General features: G+C 41.9%; 1 protein-coding gene across 2 annotated transcripts in view; it reads right to left on the reverse strand.

The window, feature by feature from the left end:
- RALGAPB (Ral GTPase activating protein non-catalytic subunit beta) overlaps nucleotides 1-21,732 on the reverse strand; it is a 3,411,848-nt gene that overhangs the window by 3,209,945 nt on the left and 180,171 nt on the right. For both annotated transcript variants that reach the window (XM_044090192.1, XM_044090191.1), the window contains exon 3: nucleotides 9,802-10,004. In XM_044090192.1, the coding sequence (XP_043946127.1) occupies nucleotides 9,802-10,004 (203 nt within the window). The remainder of the gene's footprint in view (nucleotides 1-9,801; nucleotides 10,005-21,732) is intronic.

Below are 21,732 nucleotides of genomic sequence, written 5' to 3' on the forward strand. Positions count from 1 at the left end.
AGAGTGACTGGAGGGCAGCCTGCTGCATATCCACCGTTTTAATGGCTGCCGCATGCAAGGATCCCGAGAGAGACTTGGAGAGTTCCTTCATCAAGTCCATCTGAAAATGTGTCAAATAAGCCAAGTAGTTTAGCACCTTTAACACAAAGGTAGCTGAAGATAAACCCATAAACCCATTTTCCAAATCCATTCAATGTCCTGAACTGTCTGTTAGCTGGGCGGACAGCACAGCTCTCTTACACAAGCTCTTAGTGGCTGCTACTACCACCATGAAATCTACATTTACAGAGAACTGAGCAATCATGTCCAGTTTGTTTCAAGCTCAACATGAAACCAAATCCACAAATTCTCAGCAGGAGGGTTACCTAGGAAGTAAACAGGCCAGCCCCAAAGGCGGTGAGGAATATTGAATTCTCCTGGGAGGGGGCATCAGTGGACCATCCTTCCCTTCTGACTCAACAGTTCTAGAATCTCACTAACAGAATCATCCTCTAAAGGTAGGGATCTAGGGGAATCCACCCCTTCATAAAATCAGTATACTTGGTGAGAGACTCCTGAGGGGAGTCTAAGTGCCTCCTTTTGCATGCATGCTTCCAGTACACTTCGGAGGTGGGAGGTTTCTGGGAAGACTCTGCAGCAGATGGGGTTGTCCATAACATGGACTGTCTTGAGATCTCTAGGGGCTCTTGGTAGAGGGCCCAAAGTCAGCAGGAGGACGTGTGTGTGTGTGTGTGTGTGTGTGTGTGTGTGTGTGTGTGTGTGTGTGTGTGTGTGCGTGCGTGAGAGAGACAAAGATACCTGCTCTCTAGACTTGGAGAAGACCTTCTCAAAGTCTTTGAAGGCTGAAGCAGAAACTGGTCCTAAAGCAAGCCTTGCAAGATCCAAAAAAACCAGACAAGCGCACATTACGAGATCCATTTCTGCTCCAAATCAGACTCCAGAGCTGAGATGTTGAGAGCTGAAGTGCCAAGAGGAAGAGAAGGATCCAAAAATCTCAGCCTAAATCATAAAACGATGGCAATGTGGAAGGAGGATACCCAGACAGAGAACCAGCACCAAACTCTCTGCTCCTGGACCCATTGAGATCAGATGGCAAAGCCAATCAAATCAGAGACATTGTCAGAGCGGAAGAGACCCAGTCTTTCAGCTTTGGCTCAGACAACCTCAGGAAACACTTGGATCCACAGGCACTGTATCTAAATGTCAGCACAGAGGAATAATCACTATAGGAGAATGGACAGCTCTTGGCCTCCAAAAAGTAGCCAGTGCAGGGAGGACCCCTAGTTGAATCTGGGTCCTCAAGAATTTTTGCATAATCTTGGCTACATCTGCTTCAAACAGGTTCTTGGACAACCACACTGACATAAAAGAAAAGGTCATAGAAGGTGGCATGGTGAAACACTAGAAAGACGTCTCCTTGCAAAAGGAGACAGGATTAAAGGCACAGTGGCTCAACTGACAGTGTTGCTGCCTCACATTAAGAGGTTCTCCGGTTCACTTCTTGGTTGGAATGCCTTCTATGTGGAGTCTGCATGTCCTCCCTGTGTCCTTGGGTGTTTCCTCAGAGTCATTCAGTTTCCTTCCACATTCCAAAGGCATGCTGTAGGTGAATTGGACACACTAAATTGGCAATAGGTGTGAGTGTGTGTGCGAGTCTGTGTTATGGAACAACAGCCAAGGCAGGGGAAAAACAGTAACGGTTTTTCGTGAAAATTTGGATCCAGCAAAGGGTGGAGTTGGAGATCTGACTCTGATCAGATAAGAAATAGTAGTTGGCTCCAAATATTCTGCACCTTGGAGCAGGACCCAATGGACCTACTGGATCATGGGACCTCTTTCTAGAGTTCTTCTTAGCCTTCATCTTTGCTCCCTTATTTTTTGTCTACAAATTTCTTGTTAAACTAAAATAAAGATGACTGTGAGGGGTTACCTCACTCTGCTGATGCAGGGAGAAGCTCATTCTAGGCTAGCTTCGACTGCCTGCCAGACAGATCTCTGGTCACAAAGTGGAGCATGCACAGCAATCCTCAAGATGCGACACCACCAAATGACAAGTGCAGAGTGTGCGTCCAGTGCAAAAATTGTTAGACCACAAAAAAAAGCACTCTCTACAGCCAGAGGTCTTGTCAGACATACTAAAAAACATTCACACCAACTATGAAGATCACTATAGAAATGGTAAAACCAAACTACTACAAAGGTGCTATTTAAGGCTAAACAAAACACTCAACCCTAAAGTTCTAACAATCAAACTAGAAGATCATCAGGAAAAAGTTAAGAGACAACTTATCAGATATCTACTGGGAAGAGTCAGAAGATTTTTTACTGTGGAATATAAATGGCTTAACTGACAGTGCAAAAATACTAATGCTTGCTAGAATAATTAAGCCCCTATATAACTATGTTAGAGGAGACATACTCAAGCAAGGAAAAGCATCAGAAGATAATGATGCAGGGCATTAAGGAAGGATATACAGCAAACTGTTAAGAGTTAAGAAAGAAAAAAGAGTGGGGATTTTTTGTAGAGTGAAGATGTCCCGAAAAGTGGATTCAACAAGGGAGGACACCATTGGGAGGTATGCAATTACCAGATGCAATTGGGAAGGAGGTAGAATAACACTGGCAAATGTGTATGCTCCACCAAAGAAAAAGGGGAAGGAGGAGAGAGAGAGAGAGAGAAAGTGTGAGAGTGTTGAAGGGGGGGGGGGGGGTGTTAAAATTTATTTCCACTAAGGTATTTTATTATTTATTTATTTGCAGTTTGTTTTCCAGGATAGTCCATTGGGCTACAAGGAGCCCGTTTTCAATTGAGTCAGGGGGAGAAAAGCTCTGGAGAAATACAAATACAGAATACAGAAGAAGCACAAATCCATAACATACACTTCAATTATAAATGTTACGTAATAGAGAAATAAAAGAAAAAGATTTTCATTATCAAAATTACATCAAGTTAATTCAATAAACAGTAATGTGTGTGTAATTTTTTTTTTTTTTTTTTTTTTTGTTAAGGCAATTACAATGAGGTAATTTTTTTAGTTGCTGGTTGAACACATCCCAAGGGATGTAGAACTTTAGGAGGTAGTGACAGGCAACAAATAAGTTTGGAAAGTTAGGAAGAAAGTGTGGTCAGAATTAGGCTGAATGAGAGCAAGAGCATTTCCATTGTGAAGTAAGGTGCGAGTGCAATGAGGTTTTAAACAAGGAAAGACTGCTGGTGGTGTGGATGGGAAAAGGGAGAGGTTTCCAGAGGCATGCAAGAGAGGAGGACATCAAACGATTCCCAGCAGGACGTGTTGGTTTATGCAATTTAATTAGGTTTTGGGAATTGGATCTTAGGAGTATATCCGGCTTATGCATTTCAAAGGTATCTGCTAGGGATGGGCAGGGAGATGGGTTTTGAAGGAGTTTGTGTGCTTGGATGAGCTCGGTATATGTGAGGAAGTCTGGTAATTTAGCCAACTTAGTTGGTGAAGGGAATTACAGTAGTGGGAAGAGGCTCTATGACCTGCTGCAAGTTTGGATATTTTGTTACAACAAAATGAGAGTTTTGTTTTGAGGGAAGATTGTAGGCTGGTTAGGATAGACGCACCATATAAAAGGGATACTACAGAATGAACTGGAACCCCACCTAAGCACCATGTTCAACCATAGCCTCACCTCAGGCTTTGTGCCCAATGAATGGCGCACAGCGATAGTTATCCCACTCCACAAAGGGGAAGCCACCACGGACCCCAGGAACTACCGCCCTATTAGCCTAACGAGCCTTGTCTGCAAGGCCATGGAACGTGTCATCATGGAACTTAGAAACAAAGACATTGGTAATCTCCTAACTCTGGACTCCACCCAGTTCAAGTTTGTAAAAGGCAAATCATGTCTCCTAAACCTGACTGACTTCTTTGAAGCAGTCACCAAAGCTGTAGACGAGGGTAAGGTGGTTCACACAGCCTATCTAGAACTCGCCAAGACTTCTGACACCATCCCCCACTCTGGAATTACAGATAAACTCACTAAACTAGGTATAAATCCCTATGTCACAAGATGGGTTGCCAGCTGGCTCACTGACAGAACCTACACTGTGAAAGTAGCAGACTCCAAAATCCGACTTCAGACCAGTGACAAATGGGAGTACCACAGGGTTCAATCCTGGGTCCTCTCCTGTTTGGTATCTACTTTTCTGAAGTACAGGCTAACAAAGAAGGTCTTTGGCTAATGAAGTTCGCAGATGACTGCAAACTAGGAGCCATAAAACAAACTCCTAATGATGTGGACATCCTACAAAAGTGCCTCACTGAGACAGATGCCTGGTGTCAAAAGCCATGGCCTCAAGCTCAATGCCAAAAAGTGCATTGTCATCCTCTTTGGTAAAAACTCTGTACCCATGAGCTACCACATAGGTGGTAGTCTACTTAACACCAAAAGTGTGTTAAGAGACCTTGGGACACAGGTGGACAGTAGTCTCTCCTTTGATAATCACAACACCACAGTAGTCAGGAAATCCTTCTGAGTGACACACCTCATCACAAAAGGTTTCTCATCCAGGAAAAGAGAGGTCACTGTTTCCCTCTACTTGTCACTCATTAGACCCATTATAGAGTACAACGCCCCTTTTGGTATGTACCTCAAGACATCTACAACTGGAGAGGTCGCAGGAATGCCTCACAAAAAGGATTACTGGCCTCAAACAGATGCCCTACGCAGACAGTCTCAAAAAACTCCAGCTTTACTCAGTCGCATATTGCCTACTCAGAGGTGATCTCTGCCTAACATACAAAGCTATGTCAAACCCAGAGCTGTTGGACATGCTCCACTTAAAGAAATCCCAATCCCTCTGAGCTACATGCTCTAGGGACCTAAACATTGTCACCACAATAAACAGAACATGCTGGAGGGATAGATTCCTGTCCCAGAGACTTCCCATCCTCTGGAACAAACAACCTATCTATATTAAACAAAGCTCATTAGCACTCTTCAAGAACAATCTTGATGATTGGATGGGAAATAGGAAATTCACCCCAGGGAGGATCTCTGTGGCTCTGCTCGACAGGGGCACAGGAAAATAATTTTTTTGGGTAGCAAAAGCCAGGGTACCTTTTTGGCTAGGCTTGTACAGGCCCTAGGGCCAATAGCCTAGTACATACCTATGAATGGGATGAGGTATGTATTAGCTAATGTAATCCTCGTGGTGGGAGAGAAAGCGACTGTGGCGGTAAAGCATACCTAATTTTTTTATGTTTTTTTTTTATATTTGCTTGTAGATGCTTGTCAAATTTTAGTTGATCATCGATGGCAATTCCTAGTAATTTTAATAATGGTAGTGACTGGAAATAAGTTATAAGCAGGGAGGATGTAGACAGTGACCCAAGGAAAAAGATGGTTACACCAGCAGGCATGTGTTTGAAGAAGTACCTTACAACATATGGCATAAAGGATGTAATGGTGCCACTTTTTAACAGAAACAGTTTTATCTGTTATTCTAATACACAAACCGTCTAGGCTAGACTTGATAATACACAACAGAAGAGCATTCCCGCTTCTTAAAAAATAATATAACATTTCCACCGATGATTTCACACTATGCAGCAGTTGAGTTTAGAACTATACCCTAGGTGAAGAAAAAACAGTGGAGATTTCCTAATTACTGCCTAAAATCTGAAAAGTATATGCATTTTGTAAAATATTTACAGATTAATATATTCCTGAATATAAACAGGGATGGAGAACATTTACTAAGGGAGCGGGAAAACATTAAAAATAAATCTGACGAAGGAGCAGAAACAGAGAGAAGCAGGTGAAGCCAACAGCTCACAAGTGCTACAAGGATAATATGGGAAAATTGAAGGCAGTGCAAGAAAAAGGACAGGGGGACTGGTCTGCTGACTGTAGAAATTTAATATCTGAGAAATAAGACAAATGCCTATGTGGCAGAATCATGTGAATTTAGATAAACTTCTTTGTAACATTATTTCTTTGGGAATATCCACTGAATGCAAAAAGTGTGGCCTTGAACACGGAGAAGTCAAGAGGTTAAAAAGTGGGTGGTGAAAATAAAGGATGAAATTACAGGGGTGATTCATAAGGAGCCAGATAAAACAGTAGCCATACTGTGTAGGTACTATGAGGCAGGAGGCACAATCTCCAAGTCCAATCACATTTAAGGAAATTAAAGACAGATTATATAATCAGGCCAACAGGTAAAACTGGATCATGTGGACAGAAGGTGACGAGTTGACTGAATTATGGGTGAAATTATTCAGCAGAGATCTGCCGAGAATGAGAAGCCACATTCCTAAAATAAATCAATATTAATTATTTTGAAGAAGGGAAGGATTCATTTTAGGGCCTCTTTCTACAGACCTACACAACTATACTAAACCAGGACTAGAAGACTTTAAGGTCTACCCTGACAAAGAAACTAAGATAGTCTGCAACTTGATCTATATGGATCGGTGCAAGTTTGTAATGGGCAGGCAAACAAGTGATAATGTAACAAGCCTGATATAGGACGAGGCAGAAAAAAAAAGTACTCCATTACTGTTAAGGAGTCTAGAGCTGGAGAAACCCTTCAACAGAGTACATCTAAGATTATTTGTGTGAAGTCCTGAGAAGGCTTGGGTTTCCGGTGAGATTTATAAAGACAGTGATCAACATATATAACAAGGGGAAGAGACTAATTTGAAAATAAATGGCAATCTGTCAGTGATTTTAGCTGGAAAGAGGTACAAGGCAGGGGTACCTCTTTTCAACTCTTGTTATTTGCTTTATATAAATATATACTTGCCAAGAAGATATGGCTAAATAAGCAAGGAAGGAGTTCTCTGCAGGTAATATAATGCTATTCTTGGGCAAGACCAGAGGAGTCTCTCTCAAATCTATCCATGAGTCTTGAGAATGTTCAGGGATATCAGGCTATAAAGTGAACAAAGCGAAAAATTAAGAAAGTCCCTATAAATTATGTGCTTCCTGAGGAGCTAGTTCAGTGATGCCTTTATCTGGGGTCAGGGGGGACATTATTCACATAGATATTTAGGGGTGTGGACAACCAGGAGGAGTAGAGAATCGCCAAATGAAACCTTGGAGAAAATTAAAGATTATGCTTTTTAGATGATAAAAGTTAAAAGTGTGAGTTTATGACATTAGATCTGAATAATAAGATACACGTTCTAACCATTTTTGTGGTTCCCTTCGTGATATACGTGGGCCAGGTTTCCTCTATGAGGTGGATGGAATGTGGGTAAGTCTTGAAAGATATTAGGATATTCCTTTGGGAAGGTAAAACCCCAAAGGTGAGTTGGAATAAGGTAGCACTTCTCGTAGAGTAAGGAAGATCGGCACTTCTGGATCCAAGGACTTACTATACAGCCATACAAGTCAGACTTAACGGGTGATATAATGTGGGAAGGAAGCATATAGCACTTACTCATAGGGAGAAGAGAGCACATTTAAACAATGTAACCTGAGAGAAAGTGGGGATAAATGAATCCTAGGGAGAATAATTAGGGCTATGCCTAAAGGAACAGAAGAAAAAAGTACAAAGAAAAGGAAGGAGAGGTGTGCATGGGGCATTGAGAAACTAGTATAAAAGAAGACAAGGCCCGTTTACTGGAAACGCATAAAGCAGGCTGACAATACTAAAGACTGCAGACAGCGAAACGATTATTTCATTTTAGAGATAACTATCTGACCTAGAGAGCAATGTTCTCTCGGCTTACTCAGTGTAGGAAACGCCTAGAGAAGGAAGGTCCATTCTTCTGAGAGATTGTTAAAAAAAAATCTTAACACTGATAGAAGATTAGACAATTTCTCAATTTCTGAACTGCAATGCATGGTGAATTGTAACTGATGACTGGAATGATATTATGTTAACATACCTAAAATAAAGCTCCTTATAAAACAAGGTCTTATCAGTCACTTTCCAGTTATGATCAAACCACAAATCCAATTTTATGCAGAAAGATTTTAGGTCATTCACAATATGGAACTACAAAGTAAGGCAGATAGGTGTAAAGTTTAAACCTTTATTCAAAATGCTGTCATGGGTAATTAAAAAAATAATAATTTTTTAAATTAAAGAACAGTGCAGTCCTTATTGCAACTTAACAGCTGAGCGTGCAGTATTTTTCAAAACTTTCAGCTATGTCCCTATTGCTTTCAGTCACTGCTGCCTATCCTCAAATGTGTGCTAACAATAAATCCATAATTCAGCTTCAATTGTTTATTCAACTAAGCTTGCTCAATAAAGCCCATATCAGTGTTTGTGCTGAATACTAACGTTGTCGCCTCACAGCAAGAGGTTCTCCCGTTTGATTCTCGGCTGGAATGCCTTCTGTGTGGAGTTTGCATGTCCTCCCCACGGTCGAGTCAAGTTAAAGACATGCAGGTAAGTGCGAGCGTGAATGGACGTGCCTTCGTTGAAGGTTAGGCATCGGGCTAGCAACTCAGCACCGTAAAATCCACTGCCAATCATGAGTGAACTGGAGTTCCGCTGTGGCAACCCCTAACTGGGAAAAGCCGAAAGACTTTTTATTGTGGGAGTCCAAAATGGAGGAATCTACACTCCAAGAACATATTTCAATGGCTGACCTATCTAATTTTTGTGTACTGTTAGAATCAGCAAAATATCCTAAAACACTTGTGTTTTTTCCATGTAAACTCCTGTCCATGTCTACAATTAAAGTCTCTGATGAACTTTACTCTTTTGCTGTAACTCTCTCAATCCCCCCATCATTTTAATATAACTTTCATTCAAAGCAAGAAGTAACAGACATGAGAATTAAATTACAGTACCTGTTATAAATCATCCAGTAACTGCTCCAAAAAAAGAAAAACAGCCAGTCTTGCATAATATTCCACCAGACTCCTGAAAAAAATAAAAGCTGCAGTACACTGAATTGCTGGATATTTCTTCATAAAAACTTAATCTGGCTGACTCGTACCTAGCTTCAGCTTCTACATGAAAACCTTGTGGTGCTATATTTTTTATTAAATAGGCCTTCAGCTATATGGAGGTACACAATTTCTCATTAATGTTACCAAGTTGGAGAAGGACTTGTTCAGTGGAGGATGAAGTAGTAGTACCAGGGATGCCAAATGTGCTTACAAAGGATCCTGCCTCACAGCATGCCCCAATAAATAAGAAAAGAAGCATTACTTCTGTCCCAAGCAAATCCCAAGATCGGATGTTGTCTTTTCAGTCTTTCTTCAATATATGGGTTTTAATCAGACCTCGGCTTCAACTTCTAAGGTTTGGATCCAGCACTCAGGCTCCTCCTCTTACCCAAAATCCTTATATACAGAGAGCTAACTACCTTAGATCTCATTTGCCCCCATAAGCAATTGATGGATCTTGATGCCCAGGAAAGATTTCAGTGAATTTTTCTCTGAAAGGTAAGGATTTCTTTATCTGGGGTTGGCTTTTCGATTATGTATCCCTCCCCTCTACTAGCACTTTGTGTGTACTGGTCTTCTCTCAGCTGCCCCCATTTCAATATTTCTTCTTCACTTTTATTTCCTCTTTCCCCTGACATGAGGTTTCATCATTAAAAAGGAGATATTTCTTTAGAGCAATTTCCTTAATTTAGGAGGAGTATTTTTGTTTGCATCTTCACCTCTTTCTTGGCAGATAAGCCTTCTGGCTTTAAAAAATGTATTACTTGCTCACACAAGCTTCCAAACTCAGATGCACACAAGTGTGTATACTCTTAAGGGTTTTTGCACTCAAGTGTAAAACAAAATCAAAATGGACATAATGTGTGAAAATATATACAACAGCTCAGCAACTCTGATGACCCAAACTCTTCTTACCTGGGCTCAAAAAGATTCTGAAGGTGTTTCAGAATACTCTGAACATACAGGTTTGGTTCCCTGATGATTGGCTGTGGAATGGAATCTTTAGGAGATACAAGAGCCATAATCCAGTCTGTATAGACATCCACACAAAGTTTCACAGTTTCTCCTTCCAAAGGCAGCTTCAGCCCATAGCAAAGCACCTCCATTGTCCATTTTACCTGAAAAGAAAGGAAAACATGACACAGACCCAATTATGACTGACCAGGACTACTGCAGATTCCTCAGTTCTGTTTGGTTTGTAAAAATAGCAGTTCTTAAGTATACACCATCAAAATGTAACAATCAGAAAACATAAAAAAACTGGCAAATGTCCAAAGTCTATGCAAAATAAGCTCATAAAGTGATCAGTGCCATCCTTATTTAGCAATCAAATTGCATTACAATCTCTAAACCAAAATAACCTATCTGCAAAGGATCCACATCATGGCTGCCGTTCACAACAAAGAATGACAAATTTAAACATAAAATGCAGTAGTTACACAATGGCGTGAGCTGCAAACTATTAGTAAATGTTAATGTATTCGGAAAACAGGGAATGTATTTAAATCTATACATTTCCGTTTACCATGAAGACAAACTGTTCAACACATGGTCCATTTTTCAGGCACAAGCCAGGCAGAACAGTACAAAGACATTTATACATACAAGTCAGAAAAAATCCACATAAGCCAAAAAAAGTAACTGAAAAATAAAATAAAACAAAACTTCCAAAGGACAATTGTGTGCTAAGCATTTTCTCTCATCCAAAGCTAGGTTTTCCTTCTCTCAAAACGTTTCCTGTGCGGGTTTATCTGCATACACCATTTAATTCTTTCTTATGCATTCAATTTTTCCACAGGTGGAAGGTTAACAGCGTTCTCTGCTCAAAATAAATGTAGCAACAAAAAATCAAAGAACTGAAATTGGGATCTTTAGAAAAAGTGTAGGAGCAAATTACATAGAAAAAAAAAAACTGGAATTGTCAGAGCAATACATGCGCAACAATATTTTGGAGAAAGAATGAGTTAAGGGAAAGTAGGAATTGAATGAACTATATAACGTTCGATAGACAAGGACTGCACAGAAGACCGTACAGTTGTATAAAATCTGACCATAACAGTAGATGTCCTCCTCTTCACTGTTGGAGTAAAACGGTGGCTTGATGTCAAGCCAGTATACCAAAGCCTTTAGGCCGTCATCGATATGCCATACGTCACATGTATGCTCCTCCGTGCAAGATGTAGGGGATAAAGGTGACATCCAGACATACCATCCTCAGAACTGAGAGCTCCAGAAAGAACCCAGACCTAGGACATCAGAGGTTAACATACCCACCAGAAGGACAAAAGACCAGGGGGAGAAGGGGAGAGAGCGAATACTGCAAACATTGAAGAGAAGGACATCTATTGTTATGGTAAGATTTTACACAACTGTACTATGTCCTTCCATTCCACTGCTGCAGTATTCTTAAAATGAGGGAGAGTGCAAAAGCTCAGAAAGAAGACAGGGAGGAGGAAGAGCCAACAGCGTCTTCTAGAAACTCATGAAGAATGGCTCTAGCAATACCAGCTCTAGCCCTGGATATGACATCCTTGTAATGCTTAGTAAAGGTATGCACCTCAAGGATAGAATTAGTATCCAAATCCTTGAAAAAAGCACCAGAAGAAGCCACAGCCCTAGTCAAGTAAGCCTTAACCACAAATGGAAGGCTCTTACCATAAGAGCAACAAAAAGAAATGGCTTTAGAAATCCAAAAGGAAATAGTCTGCGTGGAAACCGCAAACTTTATTTAGGATGAAAACAAAGCTGACCAGATTTTCTAAAATCTTTACTTCTGACAAAAAGTCTGAGTTGTCTATGCACATGCAAAGTACACAATACCTTCTCACTAGCTGATTACAGAGAAGAGAAAAAAGTGAGCAAATTAATAGATTGATTAAGAGACCACTCATTCACCACCTTAGGCATAAAAGAAGGATTGGTACTAAGAGACACTCTGTCCTTATAAAAAACTAAATAAGGAGGAACAGCCATAAAGGCTTGCAGCTCAGACATCCGTCTGGCAGAAGTAAGAACCAACAAAAGAACAGTCTTCCAAGAATAATGCTGTAAGGAAGCTGAAGCTGCAGGCTCAAAATGAGGCCAAGACAATTTCCCAAAACAAAATTAAGATCCCAGGAAGGAGGAACAGGCTTCCTGGAGTTATACTACGAAAGACGTCTTTATGAAACTTGAAGGCTCAGACACCAACCTACACTCAATCACAGTTGGGACTTCCTCCCTACCCATTATCCGAAACTCACCTAGGCCCTTCAGTGATAATTAGCAGTGGTTCCCTCTGAGCATCTGAAGCGGACGTCTGTAAGGCCTCAGAAGACATGCAAGAAGCTAGATCTATGAAATAGAAATCTTCTGAAACAGTCATCTCAAAGGAATCCAGCCCACAAACTGGACGATCCTCCATGCTTTCACCAGTCTCAAGACAGACGTCTGGTGGAGGAGGCACAGCCAAAGACTCTGACCTACCTTTTTGGCCTTCGAAGATGGCCGACATTCAGGCTGTGAAGAACCCTCCATAGTATCTTTCGCTAAAAGCTTCAGACATTGGTTTTCAAGAAAAATTGTGAGACAGGAAAGATGACTATGTAAGGTTTTAAGAACAGAAGCCTGACAAACAGTACAGGACGTATGGTCATGAGAAGCTCCTAAACAAAACAAGCACTGCTCATGATGGTCTTTATGGGAAATCTATCACACTGGTATTTACCCTTTCTGGGTGACATGAAACTCCACACCACCACAAATGCTAAAAACAAAAAAGGATAAGGAAAAAAACCCCAATGGGGCTGGGATGACCTTCCACTGGACCAGTATCAAGGAGCCTCAATCCTCACCAATGGCAAGTGGGGGACATTCGCTGAGAGCATAAAGTACAGTTGTGTACACTTACCATAAATGTAGATGTTAGTGTGTGTATTCACTGTTGCAGTCATTACATTTGGGTAATCCTGCTGGCAGGTTGCCCTCAGTCGGCCTGAATTCCAAAGTCTTGGGTCCTGCATCGGCTGCTGTCACCCCTTCCCTGACATCAGGTCAACAGGGGTATAAAAGATGCGACCGACGCCATTTTCTTTAGTTTTTCTTGCTCCAGATGTCAGGTGCCCCCTAAAAGGGTAGCCACTATTTATATATATATATATAAATAAATACATGCACCAACATAAACTTTACCTTCATCTACAAGCAAATACACCACATAGGTTGTATAAATCAGAGAAGGAAAGATAAGTTCCATGAGAAGAAAATGGGTATGGTGGGTGGGTAACCTGGACTGCAACAGTGAATACACTCGAACATCTACATTTATGTTAACTGTACACAACTGTACTATGTTCTTCGTGTTTCACTGTTGCAGTCATTACATTTGGGTAGAGTCCCAAAGCTATGGATGGGAGGCTGGAGCTAAACAGCATTAGGAGCGGCTATGAGGCCCTGCAGAACTGCAGTGGCCAAGCCTGCCCTGGATTTACAGTAGAGTGGCAGATGATAGTGCTTTGTGAAGGTGTGCACTGAACTCCAAGTAGTAGCCTCTAAAATGTCCTTGGTTGGTACTCCCCTGAAAAAGGCTGCTGAAGTGGCTGCAGCTCTGGTTGAATGTGGCCTAATGCCCTTAGACACTGGCTTGCCATGGTGTAAGTAGCAGAAATGAATGCAGTGGCCTATCCACTTTGAAATAGTCTGCTTTGAGATAGCCTTTCCTTGTGATCCTGCAGCATATGCCACTAGTAATTGCTGTCTTTCTGAAAACCTTGGTTCTGTCCAAGTAGAATCTAACCTGTGTATGTCCAAAGAATGCAGAATTCTCTCCCCCTTGTTCTGTGGATTTGGATAAAAAGTTGGCAGATAAATAGTTTGGTTAAGAGCCACACTTGCCACCACCTTAGGCATAAATGTTGGGTTTGTCCTCAGAGAGACCCTGTCTGGATAAAAAATGATAAAAGGTTCTACAGCCATGAGTGCCTGTAGCTCTGAAACTCATCTTGCAGAAGTTATTGCTAGGAGCAGAGCCGTTTTCCAAGATAAAAACTTTATAATCAGCAGTAGCAGCTGGCTCAAAAGGAGGCAGGGTGAGTTTTTCCAAGACATAGTTGAGGCCCCATGCAGGCATTGGTGATCTCCTTGGAGACCTTAAATTTTTGGCCCCTCTGATGTACTGCTTTAATAAGGGATGAGAAAAGATTGGTGGCTCTGCATTGTAATGAGCCGAAATGGCAGAGGCATGAATTTTAATAGATGAAAAAGATAGGCCTTTGTCCAGCATCTCAGTTAAGTACTGCAAAATCTGAGGGATATTTGGAACAGCTGTATCAGATCCTTGTGCCTGGTTCCAAGCACAGAATCTCTTCCATTTTCCAGCATAAGATTTTCTAGTACTAGGCCTTCTGGCTTCTAAAATGACATCCATCACAGCTTTACTGAGAGAGGTGCGTTTTGTATGACTACATTATCCACCATGCTGCCAGGTTTAAAGTCCTGAGTTGCCTGTGCAGGATCTGATTGTTTTGCTGGGACAGTAGGCGAGGTATTTGAGGTAAGGTCCAAGCTGGGCATTGAGACAAGTTCCTTAGTATTGGATACCAGTACTGGCGGGGCCAGTCTGGGGCAATCAGTATCATCTTTGGCTTCTCCTGTCTGATCTTTAGGAGTACCTTGGGAAGGAGAGGCAGAGGGGGAAAGGCATATACTGATAGGGCGTCCACTTTCCATGCTTGTCTGTGATAAATTCTTGTGCAGACTCTTTTTAGTTGGTAGTTGTGAGGCAAGGCAAATAGATCTATGTCCGGGCATCCCCATTTCCTTGTTATCATGCTGAAGACTTGTGGATCCAGCTGCCACTCGTGGGGATCCACGAGGTTTCTGCTTAGTCTCCCAGAGTACTTTTCCTTCCTGGCAGGAACTGTGCCTGCAGATGTACTTGGTAAGTCAATGCTGTGTCCCACAAAGTCATGGTTAGGTCTGCAAAGGGGGTAAGATTGTGTGCCCCCCTGCTTGTTTATATACCACATGACCATGGTGTTGTCTGTCTTTATCAGTAGTTGTCCTGGATGAAGTAGGTCCTTGAAGGCTGTCAGGGCATTTTGAACAGCTAGCATCTCTTTTTGATTGATACGTAGATGCATTTAGTTTGAGGTCCATGTGCCCTGAATGCATCTTCCTGCCGTGTGGGTCCCCCAGGCATAATCTGAAGCATCCATTGTTAGTGTCTACCTGGCTGGGGGTAATGCGAATGGCTGTCCCTTGTGTTTTGGTGACAAGCCTTTGCCCACCATCAAAACTCCTGTTGCAGGCAGGGAATGAGAGTAATCATAGTTTCCAGGCTGTGGCAATGCAGAGTCCAAACACTTTTTAGGTACCATTGAAGTTTCCTCATATGCAGTCTTGCATATGGAATTAGTAGGATGCAGGATGCCATGAAGCCCAAAGCCTGCAGAATTTTTTTTGCAGATAACTGGACCTTTGTTGCCAACATTTTGAAATAGGTAGCCAGTTGCCTTTGTTTGTCTGGCGTGAGATAAGCCATCTGGGCAGGTGTATTTAAGCTTGCACCCAGGAATATTATCTCTTGAGAGGGTACTAGTTTTGATTTCCTTGCGTTGACTGTGTACCCTAAGCATGTTAGAAGTCTTTTCACAAATGCCAAATGCTGTAGAAGAATGTCCTTGTTCTCTGCTTGAATTAGACAGTCGTCCAAGTAAGGATATATTTGTATTCCTTTTTATCTGCGGAATGGAATTACTGGTGCCAGGCACTTTGTAAAGACCCTGCAGAAGAGTTGGGAGGGTGGCCTAATGGTTAAGGTGTTTGCCTTGCAAACACAAGGTGGAGGGTTTGAGTCTCACAAGGGATAATTGGCTAGGCTTAAAATGGCTCGCAAGGGCAGTTAGCTTAGTACTAATCTATGAATGAATTAAAGCCAAAGGGCATTGCAGAGAACTGATAATGCATTGAGCCAGCCTTGAATCTGAGGTATCTTATGCATATTTGTCTGACTGGGACATGCAGGTATGCCTCTTTTAGGTCTAAAGTCACAAGCCAAGCGTTCTTGCCCAGCATCGGCAGAAGCTGCTGAAAAGTCAACATCTTGAAATTTGGTATATCCAGGAATGTGTTCAGAATAGATAGGTCCAGTATTGGCCTCCAGGCCTTGTCCTTTCTGGGTACCAAGAACAGTCGAGTAAAATCCTTGTCACTGCTCTTGCTCTGGTACCTGCTGAATGGCCCCCATGTCCATGAGGGGATGAGACTTGTTTTTGTGCCTCTGCCCATTGATTTTTTGGCAGATTTGGCCAGCCGTTTGCCTTTGGCAGAGTATGGAAATGGAACTTGTAGCCTTGTGACATGATATTTAGGACCCACTTGTCCTGGGTTATAATGTGCCAATTTTGAGAAAAAAGTGCTAATTTTCCCCCAAGGGTGCTGCCAGGAGATAAGTGCTTGGTGCAGGCAGGGGGAAGTCATTGGGACTGTTTCCTGTGTGGTTGTTATTTGTCTTCTCCAACTTTGGAGGTAGAAGCACCCCATTGCTTTGACCTGTATGAACCTTGCGTCTGGGATCTGCCTCTAGGGCATCTGGATCTGCCCCTTTGAGGTCTGTCTGACACAGGAAAGGACCAATCCTTTGTTGGCCAGTGTCTACTAAACCTAGGTGGCTGTACCTGTAAAACATCTTTGACCGTTTGCATAGATTTAGCTTTGTCCTCCATTTTCTTTAACACCTCTTCTGCCTTAACACCAAACAAAGTATCATGCTGTAAAGGTGCATTTAATAATTTAACTTTGACATGATCAAGCAGATTTTGTTCCTTTAACCAAGCATGCCTCCTAATTAGACAGCCCGTAACTGCGGCCCTGCAGGAGGCCTTCAAAGAATCAAAACCACATTGCAAAGTATGCTTTCCAACTTGTTCAGCTGCATGCAATAAATCCTGCATTTCCTTGTTTTCTGCACATTCAGAGTTTAACAACAGTTTCTGTTTAAGCAATGCCATGACATGTTGCTGATATTTGAGCATAAGAAACTGACAGTTTAAGGCCCTTATAGCCGAGGCAGCAGATGTGTAAACCTTTTTTCCCCCATCTATCCAGTGCCCTAGAATCTCTGTCACAGGGGGTAGGGTTTTTTGCAGCGGAAGCCTTAACTCCTTTGGGACCCTGAGAAATAGTTTCCGGGTCTGCAGCAGGGTTTTTAAAAAGGAATTTATGAGAGTCAGGAACCCTGTAATATGCCAGGCTTAACAGGAGCTGGAGGTAAGGAGTCAGGGGTAAGACTAGACTCCGAAAACGCATCATCTACAATGCCTAACACAGGTGGAATGGCTAGATGCCTGTGTTGAGGTAGTAAAAGGAAATCCCTGAGCCTCTTTTTAGATTCAGAAAAATCTTGGTTCTCCCAGTGGAAATGCTCCCTCATGGTATGCAAGGTTTCCCCAAAAGAATAGTCCTCTGGAGGAGAAGCTGAAGGTATAGATTCTTCAGCATCAGAATCCTCACAGGGGGAAGAGAATATTCCTAATCAGAAGAAATGGAAACCTGATCTGAAGATTCATAGTCAGTCTCTTGCCTAGGCCTCTTATCAGGAGGGGGATGGGAACCCCTGATCAAGGTAATCAAGTCTTCGGCCATTTTGAGCATCTGTTTTTTGGGCATAGAGGCCTGACCACGTGGCTCTTGAGTTTGTTTTTTTGCTTTAGGAGGTGCTTTAGTCTTTGTCTTTGAAGCTGAAGACTATTAGGAGTTAATGTAAAGATGTTTAGGTCTGAATACACCCTCAGAAGCCGGTGCCTGCTCAGCGGTTCCAGACCCATCTGAAGGAATAGTAACAGAGGCTCCAATACCTTGAGTTTACACCGGCATGGCCGACTCCACATGGGAGTCGGTAGCGGCCTGCGACTCTAAAGTAGCGGGCATCAGGGGTTGCGAAAGCGCCTCACTGAGAAACGGTGAACCGGCTACTGGCTTAGGAGAAGCTTTGTCATCGGTTGTCTCTCTCTCTCCTTTTCTTTGCGCTTTTTGTGAACTCCGGTAGTCGGATGGCTATCCAACGACATTTCTGGATAATTAAACTGGCATCCAAATTAGTTTAAAGCAAAATCATACCGACGCTTAATAGTGCGTTGGCTAAATCTAGCACAGAACCGACAACCAGAAACGTTGTGATCAGGGCCTAGGCAAGGAATACAGTAAGAATGAAAATCCTTATGAGGTATTTGCTTTCCACAAGAAATACAATTATTTACTTTTTCTGACATCGTCTGGAGCAAGAAAAAAAAAGTTTCCCCAACGGGGGTACTTAGCTTTATTGAAGACTTCAGATCTGAAACTCGAACACGAATATCTCAGGAGTCGGCCGACCTGCACTTGCGAATTGCTTCTGCTTCGGGCACCGTGCGGCAAGAAAGACTAAAGAAAATGGTGTCGGCCGCATCTTTTATACCCCTAATGACCCGACGTCAGGGAAGAGGAGACAGCAGCCGACACAGGACCCAAGACTTTGGAATTCAGACCGACTGAGGGCAACCTGCCAGCAGGATTACCCAAATGTAATGACTGCAACAGTGAAACACGAAGAACATCAGGTGCACACAGTATTTCCAGATGTAGCTCTCTGCATCAAATGCAATTTCCCTTATGAGCACACAGAAACCACAGTCAGTCCAGGGCTGGTTTCTACCTCTTTCTCCAGATCCTCAACAAGACACCCCACTGGCACAGCTATAGAGTTGAGATCTCAGCTGAATGTCCAAGCCAATGCCTCAAGCACCCTCTCTGTCCAACGACTGCTTCGTGTCAATGCCAAGTAGCTGACTCACACACTGAGATTTGATTCAGACACATGGGAAAGGCTGGCACACGTTTGCTAGCTATGCCCCCTTCTGCCCAGACTATAAGGTAGTTAATTGTGCCACCAGACACTCCTGCCAACTACCTTAAGGCTCTTCCAAGGGTACCCAATATACTGAGTGAAATTAATATTAATCCAAATGGTAGTTTGACTAACAGCAAGACTATTAGGAGCGGCCCACACAGTGTCAGCAAATAAATATGCAAGTACTCTCAAAACTTAAATATCTCTACAAAGATCAGCCACAATGAAAGGTTTAAATATATTTAATAATAAAAGAACAAGTCCATGCTAAATATCAATTCACAGTGACATCAGTGTTTAAAACACAGGAAATATTTAAAACATTGTGGGACAGGCTCAGACAAATAATATCTAAACTAAGCTTCACCATATTCCTGACTGCATCTAAAAGAGTTACTATACCCTGCTAACTTACTAAGAGTTAGGCAGACGATGTGGCAAACAGTTCTTCTTCTTGTTGTCAGGCCCAAGACACAATGCTCTGTCTCACCAAGAGACTTCTCAAAATAATACCTAAAATATTACTGCTGGGACAGCTTGCAGAATGACATTTCTGGTCATCTGAATTATAGTTCTCATGCAAAACCCCTACTGCTGGAATCTGTCAAGACTTGGCACCTACCTGTAAAAATACATATACAAGGGCTTTTTGCTCAGATCTTTGGCAGGTGCCGGAAGTCATAAAACAATTGCACACCTTCACACTTCCACAGTAGTAATTAGTTCACCCCAAAGACAATACAGAAAGGTGCCTAGTATATTTTTTTTTTCTCTGGCTGCAAGGAGACCTGTAAGATAGCATCTTTATGGCCTAGCCTATAAAGTGATTTAATTTCAGATATTTTTCTAAAGTTTCTTGGCCTGAGGTTAACCCTCCAGTATCCTCTATTAAAACATACACATTATGAACAGTTACAATAGTGCATGTACCTTTCTGTTCTCTCCAGTAATGCATACTGTGCATACATTTCAATCACAGCACTTTACAAATACCTTTACAACAAAAATATCTGTATAAATCAGTTTGATATACACATGACATACAGTTCTAATACATTTAACACCAGCGTCTAATATGAATCAGTTCTAATACATTTGCAACACAAGCATCTTGTAAAAATCAATTTGATATTCACAAATGACAATTTACAAATTCTAGTTAGCTTTGCTGGCAGTACCTCCTTTCATCACAGAAGCACTTCTCTGAAAGGCTAGGATAACTCACAACTTGGACAATCAGAGTGATGATCAAAGACTGCATTCAGATTCACGGCAAAGTAGTTCTGAGGATGATACATCTGGATGTCATCTTTATGGCCTACACCTTGCGTGGGGAGCATATGTGTGATGTATGGCCTATCGATAATAACCTAAAGGCTATAGTATACTGGCAAGATGTCAGGCCGTCCTTGGCAGGAGACCCCTCATGTTTGGAATACTACAACAGTGAAATGGAAGGACATTATATGTGAAGTGCAATGTTTGTACCTGAAAATCTGCCAGTATGGACAGTTTTCATTTATATAAATGTATAACTGCCTAGGTCATAAATAATAATTCAATAAAGATTTTTTTTGTTTAAAACACTACATCTGATACCTGCATCATCCAGTGCACCATGCAGTGATTTGATTGTGGGTATCCCTAAACAGAAAAATGAGGATAAGGCACTTCACACTACAGGACAGCTGCCAATACAGCATGAAATTAATACCATAGCTTAGCATTAAGGCGGCATCTGAAGAAAAGATGCATCTAGTTCATGCTCTTTCCTCAAGCTTCTAACCCCTGCCTTAACAAGGAACCCCCTAAAGCTCAATAGCCCAGCATCTTTATTAGTATATCAAATATTTAAATGAATTCAGAAGTCAGTGGTCTTAAAGTCTCTCTGTCCATTGAAATCTTACTGATAACATTTCTCTGTGTTACCACAGAACATTAAAGAGGCAATCCATTCCATTTGCTAAACAAATTCTGATCCCTCTGTTTAGAATGAAGCAGAGTTATAAACGTGTTTACTGGTAAGCCAGTTCTAGTGGCAAAGACAGAAAAACCTGATTAAATCCCAGGTGACAAAATTTGGTTAGCAGCTCAACGTCCGACAAAGATGGTAGGAGAAGATAGGCATGTGTGTTCTGAGGGGGCAGGAAGGGAAGAGATAGGAGCACACTTCAGCAATCCATCAGAGCAGGGGTGGTGACATAAATGTGTGACCTTGGGGGCAGTATTAAGCTCATCAAAACACTGTCTTATGAAGCTTTCAATGCAGTTGTGCTGAAATGTCCATTCTTGTAGGGAAGGCAACGTGGACCCCACTAATCAAGTGGAAAGGTTAGGTCATTACAAACACCATCATTGCTGGAATGTCAGTGAGCACATAAAAACACCTTCAAAGCTGCTTGAAAAATGACCCTCCAGACAGTTCTTGCCCTTGATTACAAATGAAATTCCTGGGGAATGGAATAAACTGATTATGCCCAATTGGTCAAGACCCGATGATCAGCAGGTAAAGGGGCAAAACTCACAAAAAAAAAAGTAAATGTATTTACTAGCAAAATCAACAGACTCCAGCAGCATGCAATATGAGGTTCCACAATTAAGGGCTCATAAACTTTACCTCGTCAGTCAGTGCCTCCCTCTTTTTCTTTTTTTAGTCACCAGATACTCCACAATCAGCATGCTGTTCTCTACCAGTTATGCAGGTCATAGCAGAGTTTCAGTATCACCAGAAATCCTGACACAGGATGCCAAATTTATTGCAGAATTTAAATACAATGTCTTCTCCCATTCAGATGGTTTACCATCACCTGGACCCCCCACACCACTAGTTAATGACTCCATCCCAAGACATCTAGTGCTCCAAATATGAACTTTATCAGATCACTACACTGCCTCTCCAAATGGATCTGTCATATGCATACGAAATATTTTGCAAATATTCACAGACAATGCAGAGGTCTCTTCCAAAAGAAGCATCTATC

Source organism: Protopterus annectens, chromosome 12.part0 (assembly GCF_019279795.1).
Source record: "Protopterus annectens isolate FY-2018-M chromosome 12.part0, PAN1.0, whole genome shotgun sequence".
Classification (NCBI taxonomy): Eukaryota; Metazoa; Chordata; order Ceratodontiformes; family Protopteridae; genus Protopterus; species Protopterus annectens.